At 47.0% G+C, this 20,029-nt stretch overlaps 1 protein-coding gene across 2 annotated transcripts in view; it reads left to right on the top strand.

Annotated features, from left to right (window-relative positions):
• The window catches only part of MRPS27 (mitochondrial ribosomal protein S27), a 107,238-nt gene that overhangs the window by 73,354 nt on the left and 13,855 nt on the right, over positions 1–20,029 (top strand). For both annotated transcript variants that reach the window (XM_075591907.1, XM_075591916.1), the window contains exon 9: positions 5,605–5,747. In XM_075591907.1, coding sequence (XP_075448022.1) covers positions 5,605–5,747 — 143 coding nt within the window. The remainder of the gene's footprint in view (positions 1–5,604; positions 5,748–20,029) is intronic.

The raw sequence follows: 20,029 nt of genomic DNA on the forward strand, positions 1-20,029 counted from the left end.
CTCTGCCCTTGACGGAGTAGCTGCAGCTATCACTTCGGAATCTTCATCTAAGTGACGTTAGGAAAGGCAAAGATTGACAATTTGCCACTGGCTAACACAGTCAGTCTGATCACAAGAAAGAGGAGATGGACATTGTAAAAATCCCTCCAAAGCATTTGGCCTCCCAGAAACCAAAGTTTACAATTAAAAAAAAATTGGTTTTACTCATACTATTTTTTATTTTTATTTTTTAAACTTTGAATCCTGAACATTTAATTCTTTACACATACACACTACATGTAGTTCTCTTTGGTCCTAGATGGAACTGCATCTTCAGTAATAGAGCACAAGAGGGGGATCTTATGTATAGGAGACACACATGGTCATATTTACTCCATAAAACATCTTCCAACACTGCAAGGTGTCTTATGCAATTAAACATGGGGACATAAGATTACAGCAGCAATATAAACTCCACGAGAGAATAAACAGCAGCAGACACTGCCAAACCAGTTTGTATTTGTTTTTAATGCAGACAGGAATTTTGGGCTACATTTGAAAAGCAAATAAGCAATCTGTGAAAAGCACACAGCAAGGGGCATGATCGCTGTAGTAAGGAGCTGCGCTTATAGTGCCGGCTACGGATCACGTCACCCGTCTCCGTAGCCATTGCGAAAGTTGTAATCTGTTTTGGAGACGTCTCTGGCTACCAGGGGTGTGACGTCAGGCAAGGGGGAAGGCACTCACACACCCATCCCTCCTCTCCCTGCACTCACACACCCATCCCTCCTCTCCCTGCACTCACACACACATCCCCTCTCCCTGCACTCCCCGATCACTGCACTCACACACCCATCCCTCCTCTCCCTGCACTCACACACCCATCCGTCCTCTCCCTGCACTCACACACCCATCCCTCCTCTCCCTGCACTCACACACCCATCCCTCCTCTCCCTGCACTCACACACCCATCCCTCCTCTCCCTGCACTCACACACACATCCCCTCTCCCTGCACTCCCCGATCACTGCACTCACACACCCATCCCTCCTCCCCCTGCACTCACACACCCATCCCTCCTCTCCCTGCACTCACACACCCATCCCCCCTCTCCCTGCACTCACACACCCATCCCCCCTCTCCCTGCACTCACACACCCATCCCCCCTCTCCCTGCACTCACACACCCATCCCCCCTCTCCCTGCACTCACACACCCATCCCTCCTCTCCTTGCACTCACACACCCATCCCCCCTCTCCCTGCACTCACACACCCATCCCCCCTCTCCCTGCACTCACACACCCATCCCCCCTCTCCCTGCACTCACACACCCATCCCCCCTCTCCCTGCACTCACACACCCATCCTTCCTCTCCCTGCACTCACACACCCATCCCTCCTCTCCCTGCACTCACACACACATCCCCGATCACTGCACTCACACACACATCCCCCCTCTCCCTGCACTCACACACACATCCCCCCTCTCCCTGCACTCACACACACATCCCGCCTTTCCCTGCACTCACACACCCATCCCGCCTCTCCCTGCACTCACACACCCATCCCTCCTCTCCCTGCACTCACACACACATCCCGCCTTTCCCTGCACTCACACACACATCCCCTCTCCCTGCACTCCCCGATCACTGCACTCACACACACATCCCCCCTCTCCCTGCACTCACACACACATCCCCCCTCTCCCTGCACTCACACACACATCCCGCCTTTCCCTGCACTCACACACCCATCCCGCCTCTCCCTGCACTCAGACACCCATCCCTCCTCTCCCTGCACTCACACACCCATCCCTCCTCTCCCTGCACTCACACACCCATCCCCCCTCTCCCTGCACTCACACACCCTTCCCCCCTCTCCCTGCACTCACACACCCATCCCCCCTCTCCCTGCACTCACACACCCATCCTTCCTCTCCCTGCACTCACACACCCATCCCTCCTCTCCCTGCACTCACACACACATCCCCTCTCCCTGCACTCCCCGATCACTGCACTCACACACACATCCCTCCTCTCCCTGCACTCACACACCCATCCCCCCTCTCCCTGCACTCACACCCATCCCCCCTCTCCCTGCACTCACACACCCATCCCTCCTCTCCCTGCACTCACACACCCATCCCTCCTCTCCCTGCACTAACTCACCCATCCCTCCTCTCCCTGCACTCACACACACCCCCTCTCTGCACTCACACACACATCCCCCTCTCCCTGCACTCACACACACATCCCCCCTCTCCCTGCACTCACACACACATCCCCCCTCTCCCTGCACACGCACACACATCCCCCCTCTCCCTGCACTCACACACACCTCCCCTCTTACTGCACTCACACACACATCCCCCCTCTCCCTGCACTCACACACACATCCACCCTCTCCCTGCACTCACACACACATCCCCCCTCTCCCTGCACTCACACACACACATCCCCCCTCTCCCTGCACTCCCCTCTCCCTGCACTCACACACACATCCCCCATCTCCATGCATCAGAAGCTATCTGATTGGTTTATAGCCTGTCACATGGTGAGACAGTCGCTGTAAAAATAAAATTTTACGGACTACAGAGATTTTGGTTGCTGCATCACTCCGTCACGCCTACTATAAGCGCGTGCAACGGATTCAATGTATTTGTTTTGACGCTCCGTGGCCGGCACTATAAGCACAGCCTTAAGTTTAACTAGTGCTTTTTCAAATACAAAGCGCAGTGAAAACCCACAGGGGGGTAAAGGAAAAGTCCCTTAATCAATGTACAACCACCAGGAAGTCACACCAGTGGCTATCAGTATAGCGGTAGAGGGGCTAGTGCCCTAGGGAACGACACTGGGGTGTGGAATGGTGAGAATTGTAGGGATAGGAACATGAGTACAAAGAGGGAAAGCGGAGGTACCGCATGGTGGATGGATGTATTAAAATAAACTTTATTGAAATTGCTCATAAAATATAATAACCCCTGTGAAATAACACTGACTGGATAAGTAACCATCCACTTATAAGCGATAGTCAATGACTAGGGTGTACCAATAAAAACACAATACAGTCTGCACAGGATAGCAGCCCCGCTAGCACAAGTGGTGCCCAGTGGGCATATTCAGTCAAATACTGTGCTATCTGCCAAGACCTCCGCTTTCCCTCTTTGTACTCATGTTCCTATCCCTACAATTCTCACCATTCCATACCCCAGTGTCGTTCCCTAGGGCACTAGCCCCTCTACCGCTATACTGATAGCCACTGGTGTGACTTCCTGGTGGTTGTACATGGATTAAGGGACTTTTCCTTTACCCCTCTGTGGGTTTCCCTGCATTTTGCTTCTCATTTTCCCCTTGGATGCACCCACCTAGTCTAATTAGGACGTCTACGTGTTTTGTGCCGAGCGGTGGGCTCCTTCGTGTTTAGTATAGTGCTTTTTGAAAAAAAAGCAGAAGCCCTCGTCTGCCTATACAAAATATGTCGCTGCAGCCTGCACATCTTGATTCTGATTTAATTTGACTGCTGGAGTTGAAAGAACAATTGGTCCAAACGGGGGTGAATGTTGAAACGCTTTCCGAGGTAAAAATAAACCTGTTGTTGCTCACTCTTTCTCTTATTAGCATAGCAATGGATTTTTGCTCCTCATTTGATTTGTTTCTGCATCAAATCGATGAGCTACAAATCATAGATAATACAGGAAACCAGATTACATTTACAGTCTGTGAACTCCAATGTTTCCTGCCATGTCATGGTTCCTGCAATCTTGCCAACACTAATTGAACAGACTTCTCCAATAGAGGCCCGTGGGCATAGTCTGCCGCAGATGGCTAAATTTAGCTGAGCGGCTGAGTTTTGTCTGTGAACTTTATGACTGCTCTTTACCCCCTCGAGCCACTGATGCCGTTTAGGAATTCAGACGATACATTAAGCCCCCTGTGTTGCCTGACAGACCTGCAGTGCATTGCACAGCATTGCTGGCTTCTTCAGAAACAAAGTCGTTAAGGGGAAAATATAATTTTGTAGGACAAATATAGGTCATTATAACTCCAGAGAGCTAGTTGCTGGAAAAGGCTGAATGTTTTAACAGCTGCTTCTTCTGAAGACAAGATTATCCAGTGCAAGATGTGTATTAATCGGTAAAGCTAACATGCCGTGTTTAAGTTTAATTTATGTATGGATTTGTGAGTTTAGGGAAAATGTATCATATAATGGCTTTGTAGGTGTTTAGAGAATGTATTAGACTTGACTCAATACATACATTTATGGTAAAATTGGTAAAATCCATAAATAGAGGGGAGAGGGGGGGGGATATATTGTTAACCCAGTCTTTCCCAATGAGGGGTTCTCGTGCTGATCCCTGTCCTTAAAGCCGCAATCCTGTCCATCTGTGGTACTGTTTAAAAAAAAAAAAAAAAAAAACTTTACAGCATTTGAACTTGTTGGTTTTCACAACAATCTCGTGGCTTCCTATAGTTCCACGAGATTTGGTGGCCATTTTGGTTTTCCTAAAGTGAGCAAAAACACAGACAACAAGACCTGGATCCGAGGGATCCCCAGAGTTAAAAAAATACCGTGTTTCAGCTGGAGGGCCCCCAGTTTGAATTCTGTAATAAAAAATTTAAAAAGGGGGGATAATTGCTGCTTTAACCCTTTGAGTGCCAGAGGAAAGTACCACAGCCTTTCCGGTACTCACAATCACATGATGACTGTTCCACTTTCTCATTGAGTGCGTTCTGCGCTCAACATTAGCGCAGAACGCAATGTCCCCTAGAAAAATGAGCAGGAGGATAATGATATAGCTGCCCTGGAGTGCCAGATCCCATGCCATAACTAGGTCTATAGTGCACCCTAAGAGTTCAGTGGATGCTGGAGGTGAAGTCTTAACAGGACTTCGGGATGTTGGCAGATTGATTTGCTGTGTTAAGTAGATTCCCCTGCAATTCTACATGAAACTGCTGTAGAAGCAGAGAAAAGATGAGCTGTAGCGCACAGCCAAAAAACGGAGGAGAGGGATCAAAATAATGCAAAAAAAGGTTTTATTGGAAAGACAATAGCATAGAGGAAAAAACTCCTATTAGAGCGCCCTTACCACTTCCTATATCTACTGTAGAAGTAGAACCCACTTTTTACCTTCACTAGATGTTCTCCCCGTCATCCATTGAGAAAAAGTTTGAACTTAAGGTGTTTATTTGCTTAAGTCTCCCCGCTGCAAAACTGCGAAAGAATTGCACGAGATGTACACTATCAAAAGAGAAACTCCAATTGCTTTCAATGAGAGTACTTTTCTTTCATTAAAGAGATGCTGTGGCTGCACTGGTTTTGCCCCAAATTAGCACTTTAGTTAAGAACTCCCTTTGTGTTTCTTTGCTAAAAGTGCTTAACTCTCCTACACCTTCTTATATCTGCCTTACCACATTCACCTGACCTCAAACCACTGTCTATGTCCCTGGCTTCTGTATAATTACTCATTATATTTTTTCTCTATATGTGAAAAGTGAAACAGTGACTATACACAAACTATTAATAATAATAATAATAATTTGTTCTGTTGATGCATCTGTAATCCAGCAAATGGAGCAGGGTGGTTGAACATACAGTAGATGCCATTTTTTTTTCTTTATTGCATGTAGGAAAAGTGGAGCTGTGCGAAGGTCTGCAAGCTGTGTATCGCCAAATGCCATTAATGTGGACCCCGGGATATTTCAAGAGGGCCTTGCAAGTGATGGAGAAAGTATCTCTAATGTCTGACGATGTCAAGCTATGCAAAGATGCAGTAAGTACACATTTTTTAATGTGTATTTTTCAGTTGGGGAAGTCCTTATTTTAAAATGCCTTTAAAATGTGTGCAATGCAAGAAGATGCCCCCTTCTGCATTGTACGTTTTTAAACTGAACAAATCCATATTTAAGTAATAATGCCCGAAGAACAGGGCATTACTGGCCAATAATGCCCTGGCGGGAAGAGTTGAAGGCCCGAGGCGAAGCCGAGGGACTTTAACCCAGCCAGGGCATTATTGGCCAGTAATGCCCTGTTCTGTGGGGATTATTACTATTATAGGCTAAATGTAGGCTTATTTCATAAATAATAGACACTTTTGTATAGTTAAATAGATTTTTTTATTTAAATAAAATGGTAAATACATGAAACCACCTCTATACAGTATAAGCTTACACTGCAGCTATCTATATCCACACACTGCCGTCCCCTCTGTGTACACACACACACAGCAGCACACCACTCACAACACAGCACCTCCTCTACACTCACAACACAGCACCTCTACACACACCACACACACACACACACACTGGAGCTCTAGACACACAACACAGCACCTCCTCTACACTCAAAACACAGCACCTCTACACACACAACACAGCAGCTCTACACACACAACACAGCAGCTCTACACACACATGCTACACCCATAAACACTGCTACTGACACACACACACTGGAGCTCTATACACACACACACACACACACACACAGTAGCTCTATACACACACATCAGCTCCACACACACACAAATTGCTGCTACACATACAACAACAGCACAACACACACACACACACACACACACACTTCAGCCACAATCACAAATGCAGCCACTTACTAAACTTTGCACTTTCCTCTCCCCCCCCACCTCTACACACAACACAGCACAACACAGCACCTCTATATACACACACACACACACACACACACACACACACACACACACAACACTGCACCTCTATACACAACATACACACACACAACACTGCACCTCTATACACAGCACCTCTACACACACACACACACACACAAACTGCTGCTACACACACATGCTACACCCATAAACACTGCTACTGACACACACACACACACACACACACACACACACACACACACACTGGAGCTCTATACACACACACATAGCACCTCTACACAGATATACAACACAACAGCACACACACACACTGCTACTGACACACACACACAAACTGCAGCCACGAAGAAACTGCAGACAGCCTCTTACTTCTTTGCAGACTCTCTACCCGCCCTCCTTCCCCCCCCCCCCCCCACCCACCCCCCAAATTCAACTGAATCTGCTCAGAAAATCTCAGTCAGCTCGGGAGGGGGAGGAGTCAACTCGTTGCTGATATGTCCTGACCAATCCCCTGCCCTGTCTCAGAGCTTTTACTTCATGCAAACCAATCCCCTGCCCTATCTCAGCTGTTCTGAAAGCTGATTGGCTGTAAATAAACACATTGAAAACTGCACTTTGCAAGCTGCTAAAATTCCGGGCATTACTGATTGGTTTAAATTCCGGGCATTATCCAATCATAGAGCAGGGTTTTCAATAATGCCCTGAATTTTACTGCTTTAGCCTATAATGTCTTATAATATCTTTCTTGCACTCAAACATAAAATGCCTCTAACGTCTGAAATGTCAGTCAATAGCATGTTTGTTGTCCATATAATAACTTTTGGCGTACATGCAGTGCTGGCAGGGCTAGTGTTTAGGTGAGGCCTTTAGTTACCTGGTGTGAGCCCAGTGTTGACCAGTCTCCAGGCTTTATACCCAAAAATGAAACTCCCAATAATTGTATTATATTGGTAATATGGTCTGGGTATAGTCTGCTTCCCAGAAAATAAAACTGAACATATGAGAGACCTGTGGAAGAGAATAGATGTTACTGCCTCACACGACAAGCGTGCAGGTCGGGGTAAAAACATGTCCCTAGAAGGAATGTTCGCAGAGCTGGAAACTTGAACGTCTGTACTGTCTCTTTCCACGCTTTCTACAGTACGGTATTAGCTCTTTTGAAAAGTCATCCTCCGCTCAGGCTTAATATTGTAAAAAGGGTAATGAGTCCTGCAACAGAAGAGATACTGTAAGTAAAAGCAGATCCCACCCAGCAGGGTTACTCCCGAGAAGCATATCAGGAAGGTGGGGGGTGCTTCAAGGGGAAATGTATCAATCTGCCGCTTAAGAAAAACTTTACTATTGTGCAAGATTGGAGTGCTTATTTAGGGTCTATTAGGCAGTCCAGCCAGGGTAGAAGCTGGTCCCTAGAAGTACAGTATAGCAAGATGAAAAACTTTTTTTAAATCGATATCATCATTAAAATCACTCAGCAGGAGGCTAACACCCAGAATAAATATAGTAGCAAGTGCTAGGTATACCTAGAGGTGCAAAACTACAATGTAACAATAGAATACGTATAAATAATGTAACCCTCCCCGGCTCTTAGGGAGTTTACATCAGTGCCTGTATTATTTGCTACTCAAACGGCATTTTCAGGGTGCAGGCTGGGCGTTGGTAAGCAATGATGGGTATTGGTAAGCAATGATGGGCGTTGGTAAGCAATGATGGGCGCCAAGAACTTTATTCCTTCAAACAGCAGCTTTATTATCTCTCAGGTAAAGTCTCACATATATTATACATAGTGCATATTGTACATCTAATTGTATGGCTTCCCTAGCTGCCCCATCTCGGCTCGCTAAGAAGGTGCTGAGGCTGTATAATTCTTATGTTACCTATAGAGTCCCTCTCCTCTATAGTGCTCCATGTCTACTGGGCCCCTGACGGGTCTGGTACTAGTCCTTCTGTGATCCACATCCCCCGTCTTGGGGTGGTCTGCCACCACATGGCCTCTGGATGACGGCCAGCTACAGATCCTCTGATGGGGGGCTGGTCCAACTATGCCAAGGGCTGTGGCTTGTAGAGTCCCCTTCAGGCATAGGCTGTGTCTCTGCAAATCTTTATAATAGTATGGTACCACTTCTATGGAGCGCCATCTAAACGAGGTACTCTCCCTAACTGGGAAACAATAAAAAGGAACTCTCTACCATGTCCTAAACATAGGAACTTGTATATAGACAGTGAGATCCCTGTTCTTTAACTCTCCTCCTGGAATCTTAGTTCCAGAAGCTTCCCCTTTACTATTTGTAGCCTAGTCTGATGTCTTTGTCTCCAGGCAGAAGGGGACGGGGCTTAACTTCTGCTAAGTCACCCCAGCACTATCTGATAGGGAAGGGGCATTACTCTGTGTGGGGCCACCCAGTTAACCATTTAAGGACCTAGTAATCCCAAAGGCAGGTTACAATAATAAAATACCATATTAAGCTTGCTCATACTATTGTATCAGATGTTTCAGATAAAATTTTGCTGCACTGGATTGCAATCACTTGTGTTGTGTTAATATGCCAAGTTTACACAAGAGCTTAATTTTTTATTTGTTTTAACTGATCATTTTCCCATAATATACTTTTTCTCTTGGATGTTTGTTGGTGGTTTTAAACCTTTTTTGGGTTAAGGCCGGGGTGTGCAAACATTTGCACCTGCGCCCCCCTGCCTTGTGTCCCCCGGTACTCGCCGTCTCATTTATTGGAGTGTGGAACACCCCCTTGTATATATCACACAAGAAATTAATCACATACAATCAAACAAACCAATTAAAAATGTGGGACAATGTTCACTTCACTAACCTTCAACGGTAGATGTAGATAAAAGAACAATATGGTGCCATAACATTTTAGTAAGAGTGTTCAAGCTTAAAAAGAAAATCTATCACAGTGTTAAAATTCTACACAGTCTAAGAATGACATATCCGGGTAGCTCAGAAAATCCCCATGGAGCATCCCCGGACCTCCTCACGATGGCCATCAGTACAATATACAGCTCTGCCCCTTGGAAGCCACTCCTCATTTGGGTCTTCCCGGCAAGGTGATCTCATACACCCCAGTTATTCCAAAATCGTTCACTCTACCCTGTGTGTTTTTGGGTCTCCTGCCCACTTTCTCAAGAGAATAGTTTCTGGAGTGACCTAATGGTGTTTCGATTTGCCCTGGAGATTTTGACTACACACTCAAATCAGCCATGCTCTGGGCTGGGGGGTATCAGAGGGGAATTTGTGACCGAGGGCCAAGCTATGTTCATGTCCTTATGGAGGATGGGAAATTGTGAGGGCCAGGACTCGGCCATGGCAACTGGACATATTGCCCCAAAACTCAAATAATTACACCTGAACCATGTTGGGGGATGAGGGGGAGTATTGTGGGGACCAAGACTAAGCTCTGTGCTGGGCCCCTTCAAGTTGTGGGGTAGAGAAGAATGGCAAGCCCAGGATTAAGCTATGTCCTGGGCCCAACAGAGTTACAACACCTCTTTTGGTAAAGACAGGGTTTTCTCTTGAGAGGGTAATATTTGAGTATATAGCCAACATCTCCTGAACATTGAGAGGTGAATCTAAATTTCTTATATCTTCAGTCCAAAATATCTTCAAGCGCACCATGCTTTTATACATACGCAGTGTTTTTCTGGTTGTGAGGGTACTATTCAAGTGTGTAGTCAAAATCTTCACCACTGGGAGACTTAAAGATTGTGCCTGAGTTTCATGTTGAGGAACAACTCAAAAAAATCGAGTAGTGGATTTCCATTGCTCAAATCCATTAGTAATAGTTGAAAACTTTGTGTGTTTCTAGCCATATCTTTTTGAATTATTTCATGTTTTTCAGTATAATTACAGTATTTGTATTTTTTAATTGTTTTGATAATGTTCTACAGTACTTATTTTAAGCTTTGAATAATTTTCTTCATTAAAATCTTTGCCGCAATCTTCTAAAAATCCACATGTCTAACCAAAACAAAATAAATTGAGTTGTTGGAAAATGTAATCCATGCCCAAAACACAGAATTCTTTAGAACCAATACCAAAACCCCAGTGAAAGTGCCACGCCTTGGGTATATTGTCTTAAATTTAACTTGGTGGTTGCTGAGTAATTGGGTGGTTATGAGGTATTTGAGGATGTGCCTGCTTATTGAAGTGGGGCAGTGGTTAAAATTAGGTAGCCAGTTTGTTGTTAACCCCTTTCTCTCTCTCTCTCTCACACACACACACACACACACACACACACACACACATCTGTGTGGGCGAGCGTGTGTGCAAGTAACTGAATCACTTGGAAGAATTAACTACATTCTTCAAAGTAACCTAAAACAGCCAACTATTTAATAAAGCTCAGCTCTATTTTTTTTTTTACAGTTCTAACAATGACATATTTTTTGTTTTTCAATCGTAAATTTGTTCAATTTTGTTTAAAAAAAGAATTATGAAAACAAAATGTATCTCAGTGATGGTGTCTGTCTTTGAAGTGGTGAACCTTGTTTGAATCCCAGTGTACCCTTGAGAATGTCACTTTATCTCTGTTTCTAAGGCCCTACAATTAGATTGTAAGCTCTACGGAGCAGGGGCTCCTTGTGCCTGCAAAAAGCTACACGTAGAGCGCTGCATACACTGTCAGCAATATATAACAATAAAAACAAAAACTAAGTGGGACTGCTCTCTTAATGATGCATCAACCAAGGCACATTTTCAGGGTGACCTTGTGGGAACATAAGGATGTGAGTCACATTACCTTGGCAAAGACCCGAGCTAGCTGCCGCTCCCAGGCTGCCAATGATTTCTCAGGGTGGCCAAATCTCAGTGGTGTTTCTTCAGGAAATGCAAACAGGTCCCTGTTTGTGAAACTGAAGATTGGCATGTTTTGTAGATTAGGATGGGTTTTGTTTAATTACAATGCTGTCAGATCACCTCAGTAATGAGCACGTGAGGGAAGGAGGATGAGGTGCCAGGATGCCGCAAAATCTACCCAGGCGCTTTGAGTTTTATGGGCAAAAATAAAATTGTAGCTGCCAGGAATTTCTAATTAAAATCTTAGTGATGACTGTAAGCATAATGATGGCAATGCGGCATGTTGTTTGGCCTAATGCCCCACCTGACTATTTTAGTTTATGCATTATAGCCACAATATAGAGAGACAGAGGCAACCTAAATTCATCACAGCTCCCAGTGTCTGCAGTCATAAAAGTGCAAGGACTTATTTTGTAACCTTATTTTTGGGATGTTCATCCTTTGCCGTAACTCTGTTGCTTAATGGCAGTGGAAGCAGAGTGCATTGCGTTTTTGCATTAGTTTTATTGATCTATCTATAAAATGTCTTTTTTTTGTTGTACTAAAGCCTCTCAAGTAATTGCATTACATTACTATATCTAGTACAATTGCCAGTATGCGTGACTAGACCATGAACCCATTTATTGTTAACCACTTCAGCACTTCAGCACTTAAGCATCCTACAATGCATTGTGAGCATTGTATAATCCTGGTCTCGCCTTCAACTACAGTATATACTGTACAGTAGAAAAGAGATGTGTATAACTAAAGACTTATTCTGGCACTGTGAACAACTTCTGCCACTGCTGCTTATATGCACTCCTATGTTAAGGCCTTCCTTACCTTCCAGGACACTTAAAGCACCTCCCTCCCTCTTCTTTCTCTGGCACTTTTTCTGAGATGATGCTTCTCTTAGGCCCGATTTCATCAAGGCCAAAACAATCAGCTATCAGATGTATATTCTCGTGTGTGTGTGTGTGTGTGTGTGTGTGTGTGTGTGTGTGTGTGTGTGTGTGTGTGTGTGTGTGTGTGTGTGTGTGTGTGTGTGTGTGTGTGTGTGTGTGTGTGTGTGTGTGTGTGTGGACATGTAGTGACCAGGGAAATCCTGATAATAGAAGACCGCACACCGCAATAGTAGTCCAAAAAAATGTGTATTGTGAACACAGGGCCACCAACGTTTCGGTCCTCGTAGAGGGACCTTCCTCAGGGCAGTGCACAAGTGACTGATCCAAGCACCCATATATACCCCTAACACCATGTATAGAATCACCTGAATCCAATATTATAAACCAACTTGCAGTCCTAGGTACAGACTACTCTACATTAAAACCAATAAGAAACAACGGTACTGACCTGTACCAATAGGGTCACAGCATCTTGAACCTGCCGTCAATGGTGATCACTATGTGTGTAAACTGCACTGGCGTCTGTGTTGGCACGTCACTTAACAACCTGATCGCGTGCATGGCAACCCGTAGGGAGCGCGCATCAGCTGCAGCACTGTGTCGCATGCGCAATTATGACAGCTGGCGTACTAGAGCCCGCGCCTGAATCATCTCCCTGTAAAGAGCCGCGCATGCGCCTCTGAACATGGCCGGCGTCGTGGCAATGGGGGAAGGTGTGCGCACGCAAACTGTCACGATCGCAGTGCCGTATATATGCAGTCAACTGTAAAGTAGATAGCCATAGCGCCCCTACTGGCGCGTCACCCGACAACCCGAATGTGTGCCTGGCAACCTATACAAGGCGCGCTCCAGCACTGTGACTGCTAGCATATCTAGGCACATGTCTGTATACCAAAAAGGTGCCTCTATATAGGGCCACTGGCAGCCCAACAGTGTACTTGGTATTTCAAAATGCACAGTGTTCGACAAATCACCCAAAAATCTACTCGCCCAACCCAAAAATCTACTCGCCACCTAGTCCCGCCCCCAACCCCGCCCCTAGTCCCGCCCCAACCCCGCCCCTAGTCCCGCCCCCAACCCCGCTTTAAAATAAAATATATAAATAAAATACATTTAATAAATTCCTAGTCAGAACAACATTCGTTTTTGACATAAATGTATTTATTGTATTACATTATACTACAATTAGTCCTTGTTACATGTGTGTGTGTAAATGTCGGATCTAGAAATAAAAGCCAGGTGTGAATGACTAGTTTCCTGAACCCCTTAACCAATGTCTGGATGTCCCCGCTTCACAATATCTAAAGCAGCAATCCCACCTGGGATCTTACCTGATCCGCAGTCCCTCAATGTCCAGGTACGCTCATTCCCGCAATGTTATACATTGGGGAGGTGTTCATTAACCTGTCTTCTGGGTTAGGGGGGGGTTCCGATGTCTTCCGTGTGAAGCTTGAGCCAGATCTGGAAGAAAGCAGTATAGGGTAGTTAAGATTTCGGTGTAGTATAGGGCAGTTAAGATATATAGGGTAAATAAGAGATCCAGAGTGTGAGTGACAGAGAGAGAGAGTGTGGGAGTGACAGAGAGAGAGAGTGTGGGGGAGAGAGAGAGAGAGTGTGGGGGAGAGAGAGAGAGTGTTGGGGAGAGAGGGAGAGAGAGTGTGGGGGAGAGAGGGAGAGAGAGTGTGGGGGAGAGAGGGAGAGAGAGTATGGGGGAGAGAGGGAGAGAGAGTGTGGGGGGGGGAGAGAGTGTGTGGGGGGGAGAGAGAGAGTGTGTGGGGGGAGAGAGAGTGTGGGGGAGACAGAGGAGAGAAACGGTGGGTGACACACAGAGGATGGGTGATACACAGAAAGAGAGGCTGGGTGAGTGACTGGCTGGTTGAGTGGTTTGCTGGGTGGGGCAGGGGTGACTGGGTGGGTGAGTGACTGACACTGACTGGGGGTGGGGGGTGACTGACACTCACTGGGGGTGGGGGGGTGACTGACACTGACTGGGGGTGGGGGGGTGACTGACACTGACTGGGGGTGGGGGGGTGACTGACACTGACTGGGGGTGGGGGGGTGACTGACACTGACTGGGGGTGGGGGGGTGACTGACACTGACTGGGGGTGGGGGGGTGACTGACACTGACTGGGGGTGGGGGGGTGACTGACACTGACTGGGGTTGGGGGGGTGACTGACACTGACTGGGGGTGGGGGGGTGACTGACACTGACTGGGGGTGGGGGGGTGACTGACACTGACTGGGGGTGGTGACTGACACTGACTGGGGGTGGTGACTGACTGACTGGGGGTGGGGGGTGACACACTGACTGGGGGTGGGGGGGTGACTGACACTGACTGGGGGTGGGGGGGTGACTGACACTGACTGGGGGTGGGGGGTGACTGACACTAACTGGGGGTGGGGGGTGACTGACACTGACTGGGGGTGGGGGGTGACTGACACTGACTGGGGGTGGGGGGTGACTGACACTGACTGGGGTTGGGGGGGTGACTGACACTGACTGGGGGTGGGGGGGTGACTGACACTGACTGGGGGTGGGGGGTGACTGACACTAACTGGGGGTGGGGGGTGACTGACACTGACTGGGGGTGGGGGGTGACTGACACTGACTGGGGGTGGGGGGTGACTGACACTGACTGGGGTTGGGGGGTGACTGACAGGGGGGGGGTGACTGACTGACTGGGGGGAAGGTTACTGACTGGGGGGGTTACTAACTGGGGGGGTGACTGACTGGGGGGGGGGTTACTGACTGGGGGGGGTTACTGACTGGGGGGGACCTCTGGTGTCACACACATACACATACTCCCATACACACATACATTCATTCACACACACACACATTCTCCCACACACACACACATACACATTCTCACACACACACATTCTCCCACACACACACACACACACATACACATTCTCACACACACAGGGGAGGAAAGGCCGCGACCAGCACCACGCAAATCCCCCACCCACCTGCGCCCATCTCCCGCTCGTGTGGGGGGCAGGCCGACATCCCCCCCCCCCCAATCAGCAGGGTGGGTGGGAGGCACGTGGCGAGGTATCCCCAACTGGGCGCCCCAGGTGACAGTCAGCCCCGCCGTGGCCGCCACTGCCCTGCTCCCCTCGCCGGCATGTCACAGTGCCTGGCCAAGCTGCAGGCTGCTTCTTCCCCCCAAGCCCGCGGCGGCATGATGCTCGTGGCGGGGGGGAGCCAGGCCGACATCCCCCCACCTCATGCGGCGGCTGCGCCATCATGAAGGTAGGGGACGCATGGGAGGCACGTGGTGAGGGCCGAGCCCCCCCCCCGCAAGCCAACCGGGCTGCAGCAGCGGGGACCTCCCGCCCCTGACATCGATCGGTGGATCGAGGGGAAGGGGACAGGAGGAGGGGAAGGGGACAGGAGCAGGAAGAGGGGAAGGGAGCAGGAGGAGGGGACAGGGGACAGGAGCAGGGGACAGGAGCAGGGGACAGGGGACAGGAGCAGGGGCAGGGGACAGGAGAGCTTCCGCGGTGGGGAGTAGGGAGCCATGTGGGGACCAGGGGGATCGCAGGGAAGGAGCAGAGGGGCCGCAGCATGGAGAATACTTACCCTCCAACAGAGCTCCAGGCAGAATGGCCGCTCGTTGGGGGCGGGCTCATATAGAGCCTGGCCGCGCGCCCACAAAGCCTGGAGCGCGCGCCAATCAGGAGTCAGGTAGGGGAGTTTTTTTTTTTTTTTTTTAGCGCGAGCAGGGAAATTTCAGCGCGAACGGGGGAATTTAAAAAAAAAACACGTGTGCTGCTTGGGCCAATAGTTACTCGCCCGGGGGTTAAATCCACCCGCCCCGGGCGAGTAAATGTATACAATTGTCGAACACTGGAAATGCACATGTATCATAACCTAATCGCTGTGTTAAACATGCATATGTGTCCTATTACCCAAATGTGTTAACCTGCATAATAATAGCAATGATGCTGAACAGATGCTAGAATTAAATATCTTGTATGCCACTAGCTACCACCCGACCCCGCTCAAGAAGGGACTTCCTTTTTCTCAACTGCTTAGAGTTAAGAGAATTATTACGAATCCGGAGGAGGTCGAACCTGCACTCATGGATATGGCACAACGCGTTCGCGACTGGGGCTATGGCTCTAAAGATATAGAGGAGGCCCTTGAGAAAGTAAGACGGATTGACAGAGAGGCATTATTAAAACCACATGCCAATAAACCTACACAGGAACGCTGCCATTTCGTTAGTATCTTTTCTACTGCATCCGGTCACATTAAACGCAGCATCCACAAAAACTGGCATATTTTGTCTAATGACAGCCAAATTGGAACAATCTGCAAAGATCCTCCTTTACTCTGCTATAGACGTGGCCGTAACTTAGGGGATATGCTGACACAAACGGATCCAGTTGACAAATATGCACTCACCAAGTCTTGGCTCAGTAGAAAGCCTGGGTCATATCGGTGCCATGGATGCACTAAGTGCAGTTTTATGCAGACTGGTTCCAGTTACTCACATCCTCATAGTGGGGCTCAAATCAGAATCAAACATTTCCTTAACTGTGAATCGCGTTTCGTTGTATACATGATAAAATGCCCTTGCGGTTTCCACTATGTTGGAAAAACTTCACGCATGTTAAAAGAAAGGATCGCGATCCATCGCTCCACCATCAGAAAGGCACTGAATAGTACTGATGGCAATACTGAGCTTAAGTATTTGCCGGTCGCTAGACATTTTAAACAAAAGAGGCATTCCCTGGCCACTATGCGTTGTATGCCTATCCTCCAAGTACAACCACCGCCACGGGGAGGGGATAGGAACAAGCTACTTCTGCAACAGGAGGCTAGATTGAGTTACGAACTCAGGACTATGTCACCACTCGGACTAAATGAGGACTTGAAGCTGGGTTGCTTTTTGTAATATTCTTTATTGCATTGTCGAATTCTTTCCATGTTCCTTCCCCTGTATGTTTTATGCTTTTCACTTATTTGCACTTTGTTTTTTTTATCACTTGGAGCCCTAGGTCATGCTTTCTTTAGTGTCTTTTTATATTGATATGCACTGTGGTGTTTGTGTTCATTACTTGGTGCTAGGATGCTTATGATGTGCGGTATCATCTTTATCATATAGGCTATCTTGCTGATACATATAGAACAGATATTTAATTCTAGTATCTGTTCAGCATCATTGCTATTATTATGCAGGTTAACACATTTGGGTAATAGGACACATATGCATGTTTAACACAGCGATTATGTTATGATACATGTGCATTTCAAATACTAAGTACACTGTTGGGCTGCCAGTGGCCCTATATAGAGGCACCTTTTTGGTATACAGACATGTGCCTAGATATGCTAGCAGTCACAGTGCTGGAGCTGATGCGCGCCTTGTATAGGTTGCCAGGCACACATTCGGCTTGTCGGGTGACGCGCCAGTAGGGGCGCTATGGCTATCTACTTTACAGTTGACTGCATATATACGGCACTGCGATCGTGACAGGTTGCGTGCGCACACCTTCCCCCATTGCCACGACGCCGTCGGGTTGCTAGTGGCCATGTTCAGAGGCGCATGCGCGGCTCTTTACAGGGAGATGATTCAGGCGCGGGCTCTAGTACGACAGCTGTCATAATTGCGCATGCGACACAGTGCTGCAGCTGATGCGCGCTCCCTACGGGTTGCCATGCACACGATCAGGTTGTCAAGTGACGTGCCAACACAGACGCCAGTGCAGTTTACACACATAGTGATCACCATTGACAGCAGGTCCAAGATGCTGTGACCCTATTGGTACAGGTTAGTACCGTTGTTTCTTATTGGTTTTAATGTAGAGTAGTCTGTACCTAGGACTGCAATTTGGTTTTTAATATTGGATTCAGGTGATTCTATACATGGTGTTAGGGGTATATATGGGTGCTTGGATCAGTCACTTGTGCACTGCCCTGAGGAAGGTCCCTCTACGAGGACCGAAACGTTGGCGGCCCTGTGTTCACAATACACATTTTTTTTGGACGACTATTGCGGTGTGCTGTCTTCTATTATCAGGATTTCCCTGGTCACTACATGTCTATACCTTTACTATGGGACAAGCATCTGCCTTCTGACAAACGTGAGTGCAAATCTCCATGCCAATGACATATATATATATATACACAAACACACAAATATATCTGGCACTCCTGTAGTGATATAATGACCTGGTGCTTATGTCATAAAAAATAATAAAGCATACATTACCAGCAAAGGTAAGGAGACAACAGCACTCAGAAGGTATAAGCAGCTATAAACTGTATTAAAGAAACTTGCACATATATCCAATGTTTCGGTCCGCTGAACGGGACCTTCCTCAGGGGGGTACCTGCACAGTTTATAGCTGCTTATACCTTCTGAGTGCTGTTGTCTCCTTACCTTTGCTGGTAATGTATGATATATATATATATATATATATATATATAATGTATCTGTATGCTCATTTGCATGTCGTAGAGAGGTCTGCAACACTGCCTTTCACCATTATCACCCAGCATACAGCACTTCCACTGTAGCAAGGGATTCTGGGAAATGACATGCAAATGAGCACACAGTGCCACCTTTTGTCTCAAGCCCACATTACATGGACAACCCTTAAGCCAATGCATGCTGTTTTAAACATAGGTTGGGATGAGATGCAAAGCCAGTGAACACACTCACAGACAGACTGTTTCGACCTTGTGGGTCTCATCAGTGTGAGGTTGGTTGTACTGGCTTTGCTTGTTTGAGACATGAGTAGGTCTTCACCACACATTATTAAGGTTATGGTGGGTAAAAAGTGACAAAAACCCTCCACAGTAAAGCATATAGCAAATGGAAATATTACTGTATGCTCATTTGCATGTCTTACTGTGGAGGGTTGCAAGCAAAGCCAGTACAACCAACCTCACACTGATGAGACCCACAAGGTCGAAACAGTCTGTCTGTGAGTGGGTTCACTGGCTTTGCATCTCATCCCAGGCTATGTTTAAAAGCTGTGTTTAAAGCAGCATGCATTGGCTTAAGGGTTGTCCATGTAATGTGGGCTTGAGACAAAAGGTGGCACTGTGTGCTCATTTGCATGTCATTTCCCAGAATCCCTTGCTGCAGTGGGAGCGCTGTGTGCTGGGTGATAATGGGGAAAGGCAGGGTTGTGTGAAAAAGAAAGTACACCCTCGTTAAATTCTATAGTTTTACATATCAGGACATAATAACAATCATCTGTTCCTTAGCAGGTCTAAAAATTAGGTAAATACAACCTCAGATGAAAACAACACATGACATATTACACCTTGTCATGATTTATTTAACAAAAATAAAGCCAAAATGGAGAAGCTATGTGTGAAAAACCAAGTACACCCTTACTGCTTCCATAGGAATTAAGATGCTAAGTAGCAGACAGGTGCTGCTAATCAAATACCCTTGATTAATTGATCATCAGCATGTGTGACCACCTCTATAAAAGTCGAAGTTTTCGCAGTTTGCTGGTCTGGAGCATTCAGGTGTGTGTTAACACAATGCCAAGGAGGAAATACATCAGCAATGATCTTAGAGAAGCAATTGTTGCTGCCCATCAATCTGGGAAGGGTTATAAGGCAATTTCCAAACAATTTAAAGTCCATCATTCTACAGTGAGAAAGATTATTCAAAAGTGGAAAACATTCAAGACAATTGCCAATCTTCCCAGGAGTGGACGTCCCAGCAAATTC

The sequence above is a fragment of the Ascaphus truei genome, chromosome 1, assembly GCF_040206685.1.
Source record: "Ascaphus truei isolate aAscTru1 chromosome 1, aAscTru1.hap1, whole genome shotgun sequence".
Lineage (NCBI taxonomy): Eukaryota > Metazoa > Chordata > Amphibia > Anura > Ascaphidae > Ascaphus > Ascaphus truei.